The following is an 18,624-nucleotide window of genomic DNA, read 5'->3' on the forward strand; positions in this document are numbered from 1 at the left end:
AACTAATTGTGCAGTTTATAAATTTCATTACACTTTGTCACTTAATTAGGGTTTAGGATCTCATCATGTGCAAAGTTTTGTTCTATGTGGTCCATCATTTCTTTTTAGTGTATTAATTGAAAGTTTGCTTTGTAATTTGTTTGATTTCTGTGTGCATATCCATATTTGACAAGAATAGGTTTATTTATTGTTTGTCATGTACAAAGGGTTTCTTGATAATGTGTCCATTACAGGGGAGTTTGCAAATATTGAGTAACACAAATAGATGGTCATGTGATTAGATAAATTAGGTTATTTTGAGATATTATGCATTCTAAAGGAAACGAGGCATGTAACAATGAAAGACTTAAGATGACACGGTTCAATGAATTTATAGATAAAACTAAGTTATATGAACTACTACTAAGAAGAAAGAAGTATACATGGTATAGACCTAATGATACAACTAAGACTTAATATATGAATGGTTAGAATAATGGTCGAAGGGTAAATATAATATGGAAAAGTTTTTTTTTTTTTTTATCACTGTATAATCATACTAAAATCAATATTTTTTTTTATTGGAGACCGAAATCGTTTAGAGTGTTAAATGTATGACAAATAGATTTACGATTCAAATATATGGTGAAGAGATTGTGGTGTTTCTATTCTTGCAATTGGTATCATATACCATAACATCAAATGTCATTCTTCATTACTTTAAAATTGTATATTTAATATAAATAAATCAGCTCATACAATAAAATGTTAATTAATAATAATTAAAAATTAATTTTTCTGTTTTAAATATCTTAGACGATGCCTTAAATATTATTGTGCTGGATTTTATAATGTTTGATGTATTTTTTTAGTTTCCACGGAAATGTAATTATTAATCATCTCTCCATCATTAAGTTAATTTTTTATTTTTTATTTTTGCAAAATCTACCGATGAAATTTGAGTCCAAATTGTTTGATAGTGTCACTACGAGATTTCTCCCAATAATGAAAAAGTTAACAAAAAATAATCAAACTTGTTTGTAAATATCATCTTAAATAAAATTAATTTGATGATTTTTACTATTTTCTGTAATTACTATTTTCGTGAATACACATCCTTTATTAAAAAAAATCTACAAAATTTGAAAGATACATGCGGCATTTTTTTTCTTTAAACAGCAATATATTATTTGTTATAAAGAATTAAACGAGTATATCTTTTAATACATATTTATAAGATGAAAAATATTTTCTAATGAGATACTTTATTTGTCAAGCAAATATATCGATTTATTGTCTTATTAATAGTTCAAGCTATTTTAGTGGATGTTAAAAGTATATTTTGAATTACATGTAATATAATTTAATACAATAATAATACAAGAAAAATAATTATTTAATAACCAGATTTTGATTGCGCCAAATTACAACTAATGATGTGAAAGGTTTACATGGTGGTATAATTTTGTCAAATGGTCAAGATAGAGAAAAATTGAAAAATTGAAAATTGTGATGTGATAAAAAATTAATGTAATCATAAAATTGTAAAGTTAAAAGTTTATTTTTTTCACGTTTAAAAAATCATTTTAATAATATAACTATTTAATAAAATATATTATATTTAAATTAAAAAATAAAAAAATAATCAAATTTTATATTATTAATTATTAAGTAATTAATTTTTAAAATAGTAAAATCTATCTATTCAATTTAGACGAGACAAATATTTGATAAAAAAAATTCAAAAAAACTAAAATTAAAAAAATCTCATATTTGTTATATTTAACAAAGTAACATTTTCAAAAACTAATGTTCTCAACAAAAATTGTTATGATTCTAAAAAACAATCATTTCTATAGAGCATATATAAATCTATTTTTTCTCAAAATAAAATGAAAATTTAAATAATAAAATTTATATTTTATTATCAATAACATATTATATGAATCCACCAAATTTATTTATTTATAGAATTTATAATTTATAAGATTCATAATTTTTAAGTATAAAAAATTCGCATACCTAGTGTTTCTTCAAAATCTTGAATCTGAAAGTTATAAATTGCGAAATAGTTATATTATTAATATAGTAAATTTAATAGTATATTTTATTGATCATTTACATCCTTATTTTTTTTAGAATGTTAATAAACATTCTTTAGAAGTTTTTTCTAAATTATTACGAGAAATCCACAAATTTTGATCTTGTAACATGATCTATAAAGTACATATTCATAATAATAAACATAGATTATATGCAATATAACAAACTACTATCATCAAAAGAATCACATAATTTACAAAAATTAAAGAATTATTAAAAAAAAAACAAAATGATGATATAGATTATGAATTTCAAAATCATTTATTTAAGAGGGTCTTGTGTGCATTCTTTTGTATTTGACAACCCTTTTGTAGGGTTGTCATTTTCTGTTAGCACCACTACAAATCACTTTTAGCTAAATATAAGTTATATATAGTCAATTATACTCCAAGCAAATTTAACCAACCATATTTTAGGGTGTTCCTTGTTTCAACGGTCTCATTATGAAGGTAAAATCGTATACAAGGGCTACCACTTTTGTAAACATGTGAGCTTTGTGTTGTTTTTGTGCGGAATGATGCATGAGGTGTGTGTAAAGTGACTTCAATGGAGGAGACCAATGTACAATTATATAATCTCAATGTTAATATAGTTATTCAGACTAAGTGGTGACCTGTGTAGGGAATAAGTGGTGACCATGCTACCAACTTTCTGCAGAGTTAAGTAATTTTAAACTTTTTGAAGTTTGTATTGTTCTTGTGTAGGGTGGTGCAGTGTATGAGGTATGAGGTATGCGTAAAATAATCCCAGTGGAGGACACGAAGGTCCCAGTTCTCTAATATGACTTTTAATGTAGTTAAAAACAGTCATATTAAGTGATGACTGTGTAGAAATAAGTGGTGACCTACTACCAAGTTTCTATATTTTAGAAATTTTAAGCTTTGTGTTGTTATTGTGTGGGGTGGTGCATGACGTGTGTGTAAAGTGATCTCAATGAAAGACACCAAGGTACAATTATCTAACCACAATGTCATTTAGTCAGAGTAAGTGGTGACCGACTATCAACTTTTTGCACATTTTAGAAATTTTGAGTTTTGTTTTGTTCTTATGTGGGGTGGTGCAGTGCATGAGATGTGTGTAAAGTCACCCCAGTGGAGGACACGATAGTCAAGTTCTCTAATGTCACTGTTAATGTAGTTAGTCATAGTCACATTAATTGGTGACCTGGGTAGGAATAAGATGTGACTTACTACTAAGTTTTTGCACAGTTAAATAATTTTAGAATTTTTAAACTTTGTTTTGTTCTTGGGTGTGGTGGTGCATGAGGGTTGTATAAAGTGACCTCAATGGAGGACACCAAGGTTAAGTTCTCTAATCTTGGTGTGAATGTAGTTAGTCACAATAAGTGGTGACTTATATAGGAATAAGTGGTTACCTGCTACCAAGTTTCTACTCATTGATCAAATTTTTTCATCTCAATATCAATGTAGTTAGTGACAGACACACTAAGTGGTGACCTAGGTAGGAATAAATAGGGACGTACTACCAAGTTTATACATAGTGAAATAATTTTAGAAATTTTAAGCTTTATTTTGTTCTTGGGTGGGCTGGTGCATGGGGTGTGTGTAAAGTAACCTCAGTGGAGAACACAGAGGAAAAATTCTCTAATCTCAAAATGTAGTTAGTCAGAGTATGTGGTGACTTGTGTAAGATTAAGTTGTGACCTGCTATCAACTTTTTGCACACTGAACAAATTTCTGACATTTTGAACTTACTGTTGTTGTTCGGTGGGGTGGTGCATGAGGTCTGTGTGAAGTGACCCAATGGAGGACCCCAAAGTGAATTTCTCTAATGTCATTGTTATCAATGTACAGTTACGTAGTGGATTCGTCGAACCAGTAGTTGTGTACCATATTTATAATTTATGTTTTAGGTTGGACATATTTATTAGTTAGTGGGTCTGTGTTACCAATGTTACATTGCTCAAAATGTTTAAAGTAATCAATTTCATTTTTCATGTGATAAATAAATTTCACGTGTGATAACAAACACAATTCACCTTATTCATCATCCTCCTGATCGCTGGACAAAAACTTAGATTGGTCACCACTTCCTAGACTACTTTTTGTGAATGACTAACATATTAACCTCAACCATACTCGAGTCCAATTGGTCAATACTTCAATAAATGAAACCCTTCATACTAAATTTAATCACAATCTACATTTAAACATACAAAAAAAACATTTTGAATAAAATTATAACAATGATGTGAAGAAAGTCAAATTCAAAAGTATGCTTGCGATAAATATTTATTTTATTCAAGAACATATTTGACTAGGCTAAATTGAAATTGCAAGAATAGGAAGATGGATAGATAACACTAACTAATTTGGAAAAATATTATTATAATTACTATTAATATTATTAATATTAAAATTATTATTATTAAAATTAGTATTAATATTAATATTAATATTAAAATTAAAATTATAATATTATTTTTATTATTATAATTACTACTACTATTATAATTATAATAATAATAATAATTATTATTATTATTACTATTAATAATAATATTAATATTATTATAATTATTAATATTAAAATATTATTATTAAAATTATTATTAATATTAATATTATTATTATTAATTTTAATAATATCAATAAAAATAATAATATTATTATTAATAGTAAAAACTAAAATTGGAATCAAATACAAAATAACGTAGGAAAAAAATAAACCTTACCCTACATTACGAAAAACTTTCAAAAGCATAGAAAAGCCAAAAAAAAACCCCAAAATGAGAAATACACAAAAGAATTCCAAATTACAGTAAATCCAGAAACTATGAAAATATTAATATTTTTAATAGTTGTATGCTGGGTTTACGTTGTAAAAATATCGGGATCTATAATACAAATGTATTATAAAAACACTAAATAAAAAATAATTTTAGATAAAAAAATAATTAATTACTACATTAATTAAATTGAATATTATTTTAGAGATTAAAAATTATATAAAGTAAATTTATAAACTAATTTCTAAATTAATATTTAAATTAGTTTTTTTTCAAAGAAAATATTAATATTTTTAATGATTGTAAAGATTAATATTTTTAATGATTGTATGCTGGGTTTACGTTGTAAAAATATCAGCATCTATAACACAAATATATTATAAAAACATTAAATAGAAAACAATTTTAAATAAAAAAATCAATTAATTACTATATTAATTAAATTAAATATTATTTTAAAGATTACAAATTATATAAAATAAATTTATAAAGTAATTTCTAAATTAATATCTAAATTAATTTTTCTTATGAGCAAAGAATTAATTAATTTAAGAAGACAGATGTATCCTTATTCATATTTTTAATTATCTTACTAAAACCAGAAACATAACTTGAACATAAAACAAGACCAAAACTTATGAATGTCTAAATTTACTACATAATTATGCAGCATACTAAGGCAAAGTATCCTAAAAAAACAAGCCTCATATACAATGATAATAGTTTCTCACCCGTCATCTACATCAAAACCAACACAGAATTGGAGTGCTTCGACAAAAACGGTAGGATTCCAGCAAAAACTGCATAAGATGCTTGAAGGGATCTGCACTAAACCAGAACAAAAACAGCACCCCTTGTACTTAGGTTCACGTTGGTTTCCTCAAGAAAGCATGCCTCAGCTGCAGAATGACCATCACCCTCACCATTAGCTTCACTACCGAGAGGACCTTATGAAGATCAGCATAAGTTTGGCTCCCCTTTAATGGACAAACCTCAAAAAATAACTATTGTACCTGTGAGAAGGAGAAAAAGATTGGCTCCCCTGACAGTGTAAAAGACATTTTAACGTTCTGTATATGTTTCATGGTTGTTGAAGCATGGAAGTGAAGGAAGAAGATGATGAACAGTGCTAAGGAGAGAGAGAATCTGAATATCATTCTAACTCTTTTGTTTTGCATGGCTTTTTACACGTGCTTATGACACTTTCTTTTTACACACAAAGCTAACCAATATATACACATAAGCTAAGAGAGATAAAGGCTCAGTCCAAAGGTTTCAGCCCAATCCAATATAAAACAGAAACACTAAAACGCCCCCTCAAGCTGGTGGGTGAATGTTTAACACACCTAGCTTGGAGAGAAATTTGTAAAAAATCTCTCTGTTAAGAGACTTGGTAAGGAGGTCTGCAGGTTGATCTTCAGTGCTGATTGGTAGTAAGTGGAAGAGACCTTCATGAAGCTTCTCCCTTACTACATGACAATCTATCTCTATATGCTTGGTTCGTTCATGGAAGTTGTTATTTTGTGCTATGTGTCTTGCTGACTGGTTGTCACAGAATAAGCTAGCAACTCCATTAGTGGTTACATGTAGATCTTCGAGCAAAACACTCAACCATTGAATCTCGCAACTTGTAGCTGCAAGAGCTCGGTATTCAGCTTCAGATGAAGAGCGGGAAATGGTGCTCTGTTTCTTGGTTCTCCATGATATCAAGGATTCTCCAAGGAAAATACAGAATCCCGTGGTGGAATGTCGTGTTGTAATGCATGATGCCCAGTCTGAATCACTGAATGCCTTGATCTGTAAATTGGTGTTTTTGGGATAAAATAGTCTTTGTGCTGGAGAAGTTTTTATGTAACGAAGGATCCTCTATGCAACTTGGTGATGTGCCTTCGTAGGAGATTCAACAAACTGGCTAAGGAATTGCACATCAAAGCTAATGTCTAGTCGTGTGTTTACTGAGTAGAGCAATCTTCCAATGATTCTTCTATACAAGAATACGTCATGTACCTCTGTATTTCTGTCAAACAGTTTTTCATTCTTTTGCGCCATGGGTGTGGCCGCTGGCTTTGCACTTAGCATTCCTGCATCAGCCAAAATCTCAAGAGCATATTTACGTTGACAAATGTGAATTCCCTCCCCAGTCCTAGCTATCTCAAGTCCTAGGAAGAACTTTAAATGACCTAAGTCTTTTATTTTGAAGGTTGCATCCAAAGAACTCTTTACAACATTGATCTCATTGGCATTATTTCCAGCAATGAGGATGTCATCAACATACACAAGTAGAGCAATGAAAGAACCTTCAGTGATTCTTATAAAGAGAGAATTGTCAGCTTTAGAACGAGCAAAATTGATGGAATAAAGAAAAGAAGTGAGTTTGTCATACCAGCATTTGCTTGCTTGTTTTAGACCGTAAAGAGACTTCATTAATCGGCATACCTGATGTGTTTTGTTGGAAGCAATACCTGGTGGAATTTCCATGTAAACTTCTTCTTCTAGGTCACCGTGCAAGAAAGTGTTGTTCACGTCGAGCTGTTCAAGATGCCAGTCCATGGCGGAGGCTACTGCAAGGATGGTGCGAATCGTCGTGACTCTTGCCACCGGTGAGTAGGTTTCCATGTAATCAATGCCCTCACGCTGTGTGTATCCCTTTGCCACAAGCCTTGCTTTGTATCTTTCTATGTCTCCATTAGCTTTTCATTTGATTCTGAATACCCACTTGCACCCAATGGCTATCTTGTTTGGTGGGAGTTCCGTAATCTTCCAAGTTTCATTCTCTTCAAGAGCCTTTATTTCAGCTTTCATGGCTTCCATCCATTCTGGATATTGCCTGGCTTCCTCAAAGTTTTGAGGTTCATTTTGACATGAAATTGACAAAGCATACTTTAAATGATGTTCTGCCAAATTTTTGTAAGGTATAATAGAGCTAAGAGGGTACAACACCTTGGTTTTCTACGTTGCATTGTTGCATGGTGAGGCCATTATGCTGTGATGGTAGTCTTCCAAGTAAGTTGGTGGTCTCTTGACTCTTGTGGATCGCCTGGGTTCTTCTTGTTCAGTGTTTTCCTCTGTCATAGTAGGTTTGGGAATGGTAGCATCATACATTGTAAAATCAGTGTCTTCAAGTGTAGTCTCATCACTGTTTTCGCTTTTTGAGTTACAAAAGTAGGTTTCATAGAATATCACATTTCTTGATACAAATATCTCTCTAGAATGAACATCCATAACCACATAACCTTTAGTACCATGCTTGAAACCAAGAAAGATACATTTGCGTGCCCTGGGATCAAGCTTGTGTCTGTTTTGCTCGAGGGTAGAAGCAAAACAAAGACATCCAAACACTTTAATATTGTAAAGATAAAAAGCCATACCATGCATTAGTTTATATGGGCATTCATTTTGAATGACAGGAGAAGGAAGACGATTTATAAGATGCACAGAATGAAGAACAGCATAAGACCAGAAATTTTTTGGCAAGTTTGACTGATACAAAATGCAGCGAGCAATGTTAAGTATATGTTGGTGCTTTCTTTCCACAGTAGAGTTTTGTTCGAGAGTTTCATTACAGGAAGTTTGGTGAATTATACCATGTTCATCATAGAAACTTTTCCAACAAAACTCTTTTCCATTATCAGTTCTAATAGCTTTTATACCTTTGTTGAATTGGTTTTTAATGTGAGTGACAAAACGTTGCATGTAATCTCTAGTTTCATTCTTACTTTTCATTAAATGAATCCAAGTATACCTACTGTGATCGTCAACAACAGTTAAAAAATATTTGTGCCCATGCAAAGAATGAACATTTAAAGGACCCCATATATCCATGTGAACCAAATCAAAAACATGATCGCTACTAGTTTTGTTTAATGGAAAGGGAAGCTTATGTTGTTTAGCAAGGTGACAAGGAGTACATACATCTATATCAGTGGAGTGTATATCCGTGTATTGTTTAGCAAGTTTTTCTAATACCCTTTTTGATGGGTGACCCATTCTACAATGCCATATATTCAATCCTTTGACAACTTCAAAACTTTCTTGTTCGCGCAGGAAGTAAATCTGACTTTCTTTCTCATCAGTGTGGAGATGATATAGTCCATTCACAATGTCAGCTTGACCAATCATCTTCGAAGTACATTTCACCTGTATCTGACAAACATTATCAGTGAAAACAAGCCTACATTTTAAAGAATTTATCAACCTTTGTATAGATATTATGTTCAGGGTGAAAGTAGGTATATATAACACATTATGAAGGGTAATTTTGTGAGTTAAAATAACAGTGCCAACATGGGAAGCAATGACATCGTGGTTATTTGGCAATTTAACTTTTACTGGTTTTATCTCGTAAAAGCTAGTGAAAGAGCTAATGGAGCACGTTACATGATCCGTGGCCCTAGTGTCAAGGATCTGGAGATTTTTACCTTCTTTACCTGTGTTGTTTGATTTCAAAGAGTTTCCAACGCTGTTATTTACCACTCTTTGTTTTCCTTTGCATCCCTGAATCATGTCCACAAGCTGTTGTAATTGTTCAGCGTCAAGATTTTTCAGAATTTGGTCATTGTGAGCATCACTGTGTGCGTTCTTTTCTGCCTCTGTTTCACTAATTACCTCACTTTTCATAGCGTTTGCAGCATAACTCGTTCTTTGTTTGATCCAAGGAGGATATCCGTGCTTTAAGTAACACTCATCAGCCGTGTGATTCATCTTATTACAAAAGGAACATTGTTTACCATAATTCTTTCCTCTTCCCCTTCCGTAGTTGCGCCAGGCAGGGTTGCTTCCATTGTTCTTCACATTCATCTTTTGGCCATATTGAATGGCATTGTTGATGAGAATCTATGTATCCACCACTGCACTTTCATTTAGGTGTCTTTCTTGTTGCAGGACCAAGGAAAAGACATGATTGACTCCTGGCAGAGGATCCATTAACAGAACTTGCGTCTTTACAATGTTGTAATTTTCTCCCAGTCCTTTCAGAAAACACATGACCCTTTCTGACTCCCTGTATCCCGCTATGATTTTTATCACATTGCACGTACACTTTGATTTACAAGTGTAGGTGGGCAGCGGATGCAGAGAATCTAGCTCTTCCCACAGAGTTTTAGAATCAATGTAGTATTCGTTGATGCTTCTTTCACCATGTTTGATGGAGTTGATTTCTTGCAGAAGGTCTGAAACACGAAAGTGACTCCCCTTTGAGAATCTTTCTTCAAGATCTTTCCATAAGTCTCTTGCATTATCAATGTACACCGTGCTTTGAGCAATCTGCAGAGTAAGGCTTCGTGTAATCCAAGAAACAACCGTAACATTACATCTTTCCCAAGCTTCGTACTTGGCATCACTTTGCAGGGGTTCAAGGATCTCACCGTTGACGAACTTGTATTTATTCTTTTGACAGCAGCGCACGCTTCATTGCTCTACTCCACGAATGGTAGTTTGTTCCATCAAGATGTGGCGTAACCAATACCATACCTGGGTTTTCTCCAGGATGAAGGTAATATGCACTGGCTGGATTTCGTTGGTCATTCTTGGATGGGTCTTGTTCATTGACAGCCATTTTCAAGAGAACAAAGCAAAGAGAGATAAAACGGGAAGAATAAGGAAAGGAGAATGAAAGATAAGAACGTAGAGATAGAAAGGAACCAGTCACATCGGAGAGCAGAGCGGGTTAGACCCACTCTGATACCATTTTAACGTTATGTATATGTTTCATGGTTGTTGAAGCATGGGAGTGAAGGAAGAAGATGATGAACAGTGCTAAGGAGAGAGAGAATATGAATATCATTCTAACTCTTTTGTTCTGCATGGCTTTTTACACGTGCTTATTGCACTTCCTTTTTACACGCAAAGCTAACCAATATATACACATAAGCTAAGAGAGATAAAAGCTCTGCCCAAAGGTTTCAGCCCAATCCAATATAAAACAGAAACACTAAAAAGACAACAAATTTTCCTGCACTTTAAACATCAGAATCAACAGTTTATGCAGAAAAAGACCAAGGTTCCAGCGCACAGAACAGTAAGCTTTTGATCCATTATAGGATAAGATGACCACCAGTGATGTTATTGCTCCCACCAACCGTCACCATACATACATAACCTTCCACACATGGATTGTTCAACCAACAAAGGGGAAACATGTTGCAATAAAGTGGCCCTAACATAGTGGCAGGTGAAGAAGTATGAGTCATTTGTGTTGTACATAGTCCCTAGCAAAATGTAAATTCATCTCAAAATGTTTGGATCATGAATGCATTACAGGATTGGTAACAAGCTGAACAACTTCCATGTTGTCAGAGTAAAGGCGCGGTGTTGGTGTGGTAAGACAAAGTTCATCCATGAGAGACTTGATCCAGATAATATTCATAAGGGCAGCTACAACACTTCCATATTCGGCCTCAGTGCTACTGCGGGAGAATACATTCTGTTTCTTCGAGGACCAGGAAATGAGATTGCGGTCAACATAGATGCAGTAGCCTGAGATGAATTTGCGGTCATCCAGATCAGTGGCCCAGTCGGAGTCACTAAAGGAAACAACTGAGTAGCTTGGAGAAGGATAAAGGTGTAAACCTTGAGTTGTTGTGCCTGCAAGGTACCAAAGAATACGTTTAACCTCCTTCCAGTGTGTGAGTTGTGTATTGTTCATAAATTGACAAACTTTGTTGACGGAAAAGGAGAGTTGAGGGTGAGTGAGAGTAACATATTGTAGTGCTCCAACAACAGAACGATAGAGAGTGGGATCAACGATGAGACGTAGGGAGGAGATCATGGGAGTAGGTTGAGGTTTTGAGTCTAGCATGTGTGTATGTCTGAGAAGATCTTGAATGTATTTATAATGCGAAAGATGAGGAGTGTTATCAGAAAGTCATGTAACTTCAATTCCTATGAAATAATGAAGTGGATCGAGGTCCTTCAACGCAAAGATGGAACTAAGACGTTGAATGAAGTCCTGCACTAGAGTTTTGGAGCTACCAGTGAAGAGAATATCATCAACATAAATTAATAGAAAAATTGTGTTAGTAGTTGTAAAACGGGTAAACAAAGAGATATCAATTTTGGAGGATGAAAACCCCATGCGAACAAGAGTGGTGAAGATTTTTTGAAACCATGAATGAAGGGCTTCCTTGAGACAGTAAATTGCCTTGTTGAGACGACAAATAAGAGAGGTATCAGGACTTGTAAACCCTGGAGGTTGGTGCATATAAACAGGGAAATCCAGATCATCGTGAAGGAATGCATTGTTGATATCGATCTGATGAATAGGCAAGAAGAAGATAAGGCAATGGTGAGAATTAAACAAATAGTAATGGTTTAATAACATGACTAAATGTATTTGTAAAGTCATGGCCCTCACATTGATGAAATCCTTTTGCCACCAAGCGTTCCCTGTATCTTTGAAGAGAATCATCGAAATTATACTTGTTTTTGAACACCCATTTGCACCCAACAACATTAGCAACAGAAGGAAGAGTAGTCAAGGTCTGGGTATCATTTTGCATAAGAGCATCATATTCATCTTGCATCGTGCGAAGCCAGTGGGATTGAGTCATAGCTTGTTTGTATGTTGAGGGTTTAAACAAATCACCATGAATAGAAGACTGGAAAGCTTTGGGCTTGTAGATGTCATCCTTAGCACGAGTGATCATCGGGTGGACATTAAGATCAAGAGCTGCTATTGGCGTCAAAGAAGCAGTTGAGGTCGAAGGTGAAGGTGCATACGACAACGGAGACGAAGACTCAATAGAGGTGGCAGGAGGTGGTGGTGCTGGTGGAAAAGAGGATAACAGTAAGAGGAGATGAGGTAGCATAAGGTTCAATGTTTATATTATAAGAAAACGTGAACGGGCTATTAGACATAGAATAAGGAAAAAAGAAACTCATTAAAGAAAACATTGCGTGAAAAGATAAATTTACCAGAAGTTGTTAAGCACATATAACCTTTTCGATGAGAAGAATAACCAAGGAACAAGCATAATGACGAGCGAAAATCAAATTTACGTTGTTTATATGGGCGAAGCAAAAGGTAACAGTCACATCCAAAAACTTTCATAAACGTATAATCAGGTTTGCGAGAAAAAAACATTTCATAAGGACTAAGGTTATGTAAAACAGGAGTAGGTAAAATGTTTATAATAAAAACAACATAAGAGAAAGCTTCACCCTAGAACCTAAGAGGAACCAGCAAGAGGAGCTAAACCAATGTCAATGATGTGGCGATGTTTGCGTTCAACTGAACCATTTTGTTGGTGTGTATGAGGACATGTGAGTCTGTGAGTGATGCCATAAGTGTTTAAAATTTTGGTTAAAGATAAAATTCCATTGCATTATCTATTTAAAGAGTTTTTAAAGAACATCTAGTCTGTTTTCGGCAAATGCTATAAATTGTAAAAACACAGAAGTGGCTTGAGATTTGTGTGAAACAAGATAGAGCCAAGTATATTTGGAAAAAGCATAAACAAAAGCAACATAGTACATATAACCATTAGTGGATGCTGTTGAAGATGGTTGCTGTCCTTCAAGACATGTGTTTGATGAAGACTTCTATGTACAATTCATGTATATTTCCTTTTGCTTTAAGTGTGTCTTAGGTAGTGTTTAGAGGTTGTTTAAGAGTGGGCTTTTTGCTGAGTAACTCACCTCCTAACCACTGGCCATGTGTTAAGAACAAGCATACGGTTTCTTAAACTGTTTTTCACATGATTTACAAAAAACACGTTTACTGCATAAAAATAAATCTGTTCTTTTCTAAATAAACAGATTCTTTTTGAAACTGATGCCTTGGCAAAGTCTTGTGAAAATTAGATTTTGTGCATCATGTATTTTTGACTAAGTCTTCTACCTTTCAAAACGACTGTGTTTTAAATAGTTAAGCTTTTTCTGTTTTCGTTTTGAAAAATAAATCTGTTCATCTGTAAATGAATAGATTCTTTTTGACTCTGTTGCCATGGCTATCTTAAACGGTTTTCAGTTTTGTCCCTGCACCAGAATGGCTGACTAAGTCTCCTCACATAACAAATTCTCTAACTGTTTTTGAAAATAAATCTGTTCATTTTATTTTCAATTTGTTCATTTTATAACAGCTTTAACTATTTTTCAAAAATCTGTTATAAGTTGGTTTTCTATAAAATGAAAACTTGTTTCTGAGTTTAATCTATCATACATTTGTAAAAACAAGTTTTGCATTAGAGAATTGAGAATTTACAAGGAATTAGCATATGTTCTTAGAAGATTTCGAAAATCACAAAGTTCTTGTTCTTGTTTGGTTCCAAAAGCTTGGTGAGAGGTGTTGCTACTGTTCTAGCAATCTGTTCTACTGGTTTAAGGCAGATTTCTGCATCCTCAATCAGGTGTAGTCGTTTCACATTTCTTTTCTTGTAAAAGTTTGGTTGTACACTCTTCTTGATAGGGTTTCTTGAAGAGTGTGTGTGCTAAAATAGGGTTTTTCAGCAAGTGTACCTAAGTTCTTGTGGAGTTCAAGAACAATGGGATTTGTGTTTGTTTGAATTGTGATTTAGTGAATTTCACCTTGGTTTAGGTGAAGACTGGATGTAGCTCAGTTGAATGAACCAGTATAATTGCCTTGTGTTCATTCTCCCTTAATCTCTGCACTTAAATTTCTGCATATCTGTTAAAACTGCCAAGAAATAAATCTGTTCAATGAATAATAAATCTGTTCTTTCTGGGCTCGATTCATACTGTTCTTAATTTCTGGAAAACTGTTTGATCTTGAGAAGAACATCTATAATATGTTAAAAGCCACTAGAACAGGTTGATTGTAATAGGTAACTCAAGTAATTGTCATGCTATCAATTGAACCTTAATCACTTGCTTAAAATTGAAGCTTGCTGTTTTGTGATTCACTGTTTTTTTCATTATATCAGTGTGTGTGAATCTGGAAAATTGATCTGCATAATCTTGTGATTAACTTGACTGTATAAACGTTTTTCAAACACAAACAGTGCCAAAATAAATCTGTTCAATTTCAAATAAATCGATTTATTTTATGTATACTGTGATAAATACTGATTCTGCGAGAAAGATTTAAAAGATCAATTCACCCCCCCTCTTGAACTTTGGCACTATTAAACCCAACAATTGGTATCAAGAGCTAGGACTTGTATTTTAATCAAGTTTGTTTGTAATAATGTCTGAGTTTAAAGTGTTTTTTGCTGAGGGATCTACTGTTAATAGACCACCTATGTTCAATGGAATGAATTATGCGTTTTGGAAAATTAGAATGCAAATGTTCATGGAATATATTGATGCATTAATCTGGGAAGCTGTTGTCCATGGACCCTATGTGCCAATGCAGGTTGTCAAGGATGAAGAAGTGGTAAAGCCAAGATCTTAATGGAATGAGACCGAAAGGAGGAAGGCTCAACATGATCTTGTGGCCAAGAACATCATAACCTCTGCATTAACAATGGATGAGTTCTTCAGGATATCCCAATGTAAGTCAGCTAAGGAGATGTGGGAAGTCTTAGAAGTCACTCATGAGGGTACTGAAGATGTGAAGAGGTCAAGAAAACATTCTCCTATCCAAGAATATGAATTGTTTAAAATGCAACCCGAGGAGAGCATTGCTGATGTGCAGAAAAGGTTCACTCATATTGTGAATCACCTTACTGGTTTGGGAAAAGAATTTGACAGAGAGGAACTTAACATAAAGATATTGAAGTGCCTCGACAGAAGCTAGCAACCAAAGGTGACTGCCATATCTGAAAGCCGTGATCTGTCAAAGCTGGGAACTGCTGCACTCTTTGGAAAGCTAATGGAGCATGAGCTAGAGCTAAAGAGACTCAAAGAGCAGGAAACAATAGAGAGAAAACCCAAAGGTCTTGCACTGAAAGCAAGTGAACAGAATGAGATCAAGGAGGAAAAAGAAGATGCTGAAGATGATGAAACAATCAGTCTTCTTACAAAAAGATTCAGCAAATTTCTGAAGAAGAAAAGCAGAGATAGGAACCAGCAGAAAAGAAGGTATCCTAAACCCAATGACTCAAATTCCTCTAAATATACTTGCTTTGGCTGTGGCAAAACAGGGCAGATCAAAACGGATTGTCCAGATAATCATGCAAAGGACAAATCGGCCAGCAAAAGAGTTGAAAGGAGCAAGGGAAGAAGATCTTACATTTCATGGGAGGAAAATGAAGTATCTTCAACCAGCAGCTCTTCAACTGAAGATGAGGAAAACAATTTGTGCTTTATGATGAAGGATGAGGAGTCAATCTCTGATTCAGTAAGTGATTTTTCTGTGGATTCAGATAACTATGATCAACTGCTTGCTGCTTTCAAAGTAAACACATGATGAAGCAAATAGGCTAGCTGTAATATTGAATAAGCTACAAAAGGTAAATAATGTGCTTGCACCTAAAGTAAAAACACTTGAGGAAGAATTGCATAAGGCCAAAACAGATTTGGTAAGCCTTGAACTAACATGCTTGCATGCCTCTATTAAAACCTGTGAAAACTGCAAAAAACTGGAAAAACAAGTGGAGTATTTGCTAAAAACCCTTTCCAATTTCACCAAGGGAAGAGAGAACCTTGAGTCTCTTCTTGGCTCACAGAATGCTGTTTTCAATAAAAATGGACTTTTCCTTCCTTATCTTTTTCATTACCCAAGGTTTCTATTTCAACACCATCTTGGTTAAAAAGTGTTAGGGATGATTTCATACCTCCTCATGGTTTTCACCATTTAAGAGGCCTTTTTCCAAAAGATATCATCATTCCCAAACAAATTTTTCCAACTTGGTCGATTTATAGAACCTCCTTTTCTGAAATCCCATTGTTTACAAAAGCTAAGTCATGTTTGCCTTTTTCTTCCACTTTTAATTGTAAAACTAAACTGACTTTGTTATATGCAGGGATTCAGAATTCGTGGACGAATTCTCTCCAACTCGAGGAGTATGATGAGAATAAAATAAAGGAGGCTTTTATTAATGAAGGGAGAGGTCATTCACCTACACATTTGAAGTTCTTCCTTCTAGTCTTTTCAAAATTAAAAAGAAGACATAAAATAAAGAGAGGATCAAGCCATAAAGCCAAAGAAGTCTACAAGCTTTCAAGAATAGGCTTCATTTAAATATCTCTCTTTATAGTTTCTTTTATAAATTTGTAAATAATATAGAATGTTTAAATACATAGTTTTTAGGAAAGGTGCTTAGAGGGAAACCTTAGATACCTCTTTTGTAAAAGCATCTTTAGGCATTAGTTTAGAATTTTCTAGAAGGTGACTCTTCATGCTTCACTTTAGGTGTTAGAAGTGAGTAACATGCAAGGGACTTTTGGTTAGCTTGTTTTGTAAGCTTCATGACCAGCCCTTGCTCCTACAAAAAAAGGGGGGCTTAGGTCCTTCATAATGCAGATTTGGAATTTGTAGTAAAGAAACTCTCCCAATTTGGTGATTGAGTGAGTGAGATTTGATTTCTCCTCTTCCTAGTCTCATCTTGAGAGCCTTGGTTCCCTCAAGTGGCGGCAATTCACACTTATCTTGGAGCAATCACACTTCAAGTGGCGTGTTCATCAATCAAGTTCTTCATCCACATAAGTTTCCTCTCTTCTCCATTTAGTTCTTCCATTTCCATGTCCATATGAACTCTAAAACAAGTGTAGTTTCTTTTATTCGGTTCATCTTCCTTTTCTTGCACTTTTGTTCGGTTCTTTTCAATTTCTTACTGTTTTAATTCAGTTCAGTAGCTCCTTTTCATGTTTTGTTCGGTTCAATTGCTTTCTTTAGAGTTTCAATCGGTTCATTTACTTTTCCTCTCATTTTAATCGGTTCAATTTGACAATAATTGGAACTTCCATATGAGTTTGTGTTTTGCCACTAGTTTTGGTGAGTTCTTATTCATAGAACCTTGATCCAATTCTATGATAAAGTGCCTATCTCATAACCAACTCAAGATGATTCCTAAGAATGTCAAAAATCATTCTAATTGTGCTAGTGGAATCACATCAGTGACTGCTCCAAGCATATGACTGGAGGTCTTACAAAATTCACTAGCTTGAAGCTCAAAGTAGAAGGACATGTAACCTATGGTGATAATAACCGAGGAAGGATTTTGGGTAGAGGCACTGTTGGAACAGGGAACTCAACAACCATTGAGAATGTGCTTTATGTAGAAGGACTCAAGCATAGTCTTCTCAGCATAAGTCAGCTTTGTGACAAAGGATACAAGGTGAATTTTGACTCAAATGGCTGCAAAATTTCAAGTGATTCATCTGGTAAAGTGTTGTTTACTGGTAAGAGAGTGAATAACATATATCTGTTGAATATCATGGAAACTAACTCTTCAAATGAGTGTTTGTTGTCTAGAAGTGATGAGTCTTGGCTGTGGCACAGGAGGTTAGCTCACATACGCACTAATCACTTAAATAAACTGAAATCTAAAGATTTAGTTTCTGGTTTACCTAACATTAAATTTCAGGATAACAGGCTCTGTGAGGCGTGTGTGAAAGGTAAATAAATCAGATCTTCTTTCAATTTAAAAGATATTGTCTCTACAAAAAAGCATTTGGATGTACTGCATATGGACTTATTTGGACCATCTAGAGTTGCTAGCTTGGCTGGAAATTTGTATGCTTTAGTTGTTGTGGATGACTATTCTAGATTTACATGGACTTTGTTTCTTGCACATAAAAATGATGCTTACATTGCTTTTAAGAAATTAGCAAAGATTCTGCAAAATGAAAATGGTTGCTGCATTAAATCAATTCGAAGTGATAATGGGGGAGAGTTTTAGAATGCTAGATTTGAGAGGTTCTGTGAGAAGCATGGGATAACACATACCTTTTCA

At 33.9% G+C, this 18,624-nt stretch overlaps 2 protein-coding genes across 2 annotated transcripts; both read right to left on the reverse strand.

Annotated features, from left to right (window-relative positions):
• Positions 1-9,664: 9,664 nt before the first annotated feature.
• Positions 9,665-10,385, reverse strand: LOC137829272 (uncharacterized). The gene is made up of 2 exons (XM_068636073.1): positions 10,296-10,385; positions 9,665-10,093 (listed from the first exon to the last, which is right to left on the reverse strand). The coding sequence occupies exons 1-2, from the start codon at positions 10,383-10,385 to the stop codon at positions 9,665-9,667; spliced, it is 519 nt and encodes a 172-aa protein (XP_068492174.1).
• Positions 10,386-11,072: 687 nt separating this feature from the next.
• Positions 11,073-11,627, reverse strand: LOC137829273 (secreted RxLR effector protein 161-like). Its single transcript, XM_068636075.1, has one exon. It carries the CDS (start codon positions 11,625-11,627, stop codon positions 11,073-11,075), a length of 555 nt encoding a protein of 184 aa, XP_068492176.1.
• Between the last annotated feature and the right edge of the window lie 6,997 nt (positions 11,628-18,624).

Source organism: Phaseolus vulgaris, chromosome 7 (assembly GCF_000499845.2).
Source record: "Phaseolus vulgaris cultivar G19833 chromosome 7, P. vulgaris v2.0, whole genome shotgun sequence".
Classification (NCBI taxonomy): Eukaryota; Viridiplantae; Streptophyta; class Magnoliopsida; order Fabales; family Fabaceae; genus Phaseolus; species Phaseolus vulgaris.

What these genes read in the sequence shown, in the direction of transcription:
- LOC137829272 (XM_068636073.1), bottom strand. Translation starts at nt 10,385, where the DNA reads ATGGCTGTCAATGAACAAGACCCATCCAAGAATGACCAACGAAATCCA. An exon ending in CTGGAGAAAACCCAGGTATG is followed by an intron (nt 10,094 to 10,295) that starts GTATTGGTTACG and finishes CTTACTCTGCAG; the next exon opens with ATTGCTCAAAGCACGGTGTA.
- LOC137829273 (XM_068636075.1), bottom strand. Translation starts at nt 11,627, where the DNA reads ATGCTAGACTCAAAACCTCAACCTACTCCCATGATCTCCTCCCTACGT.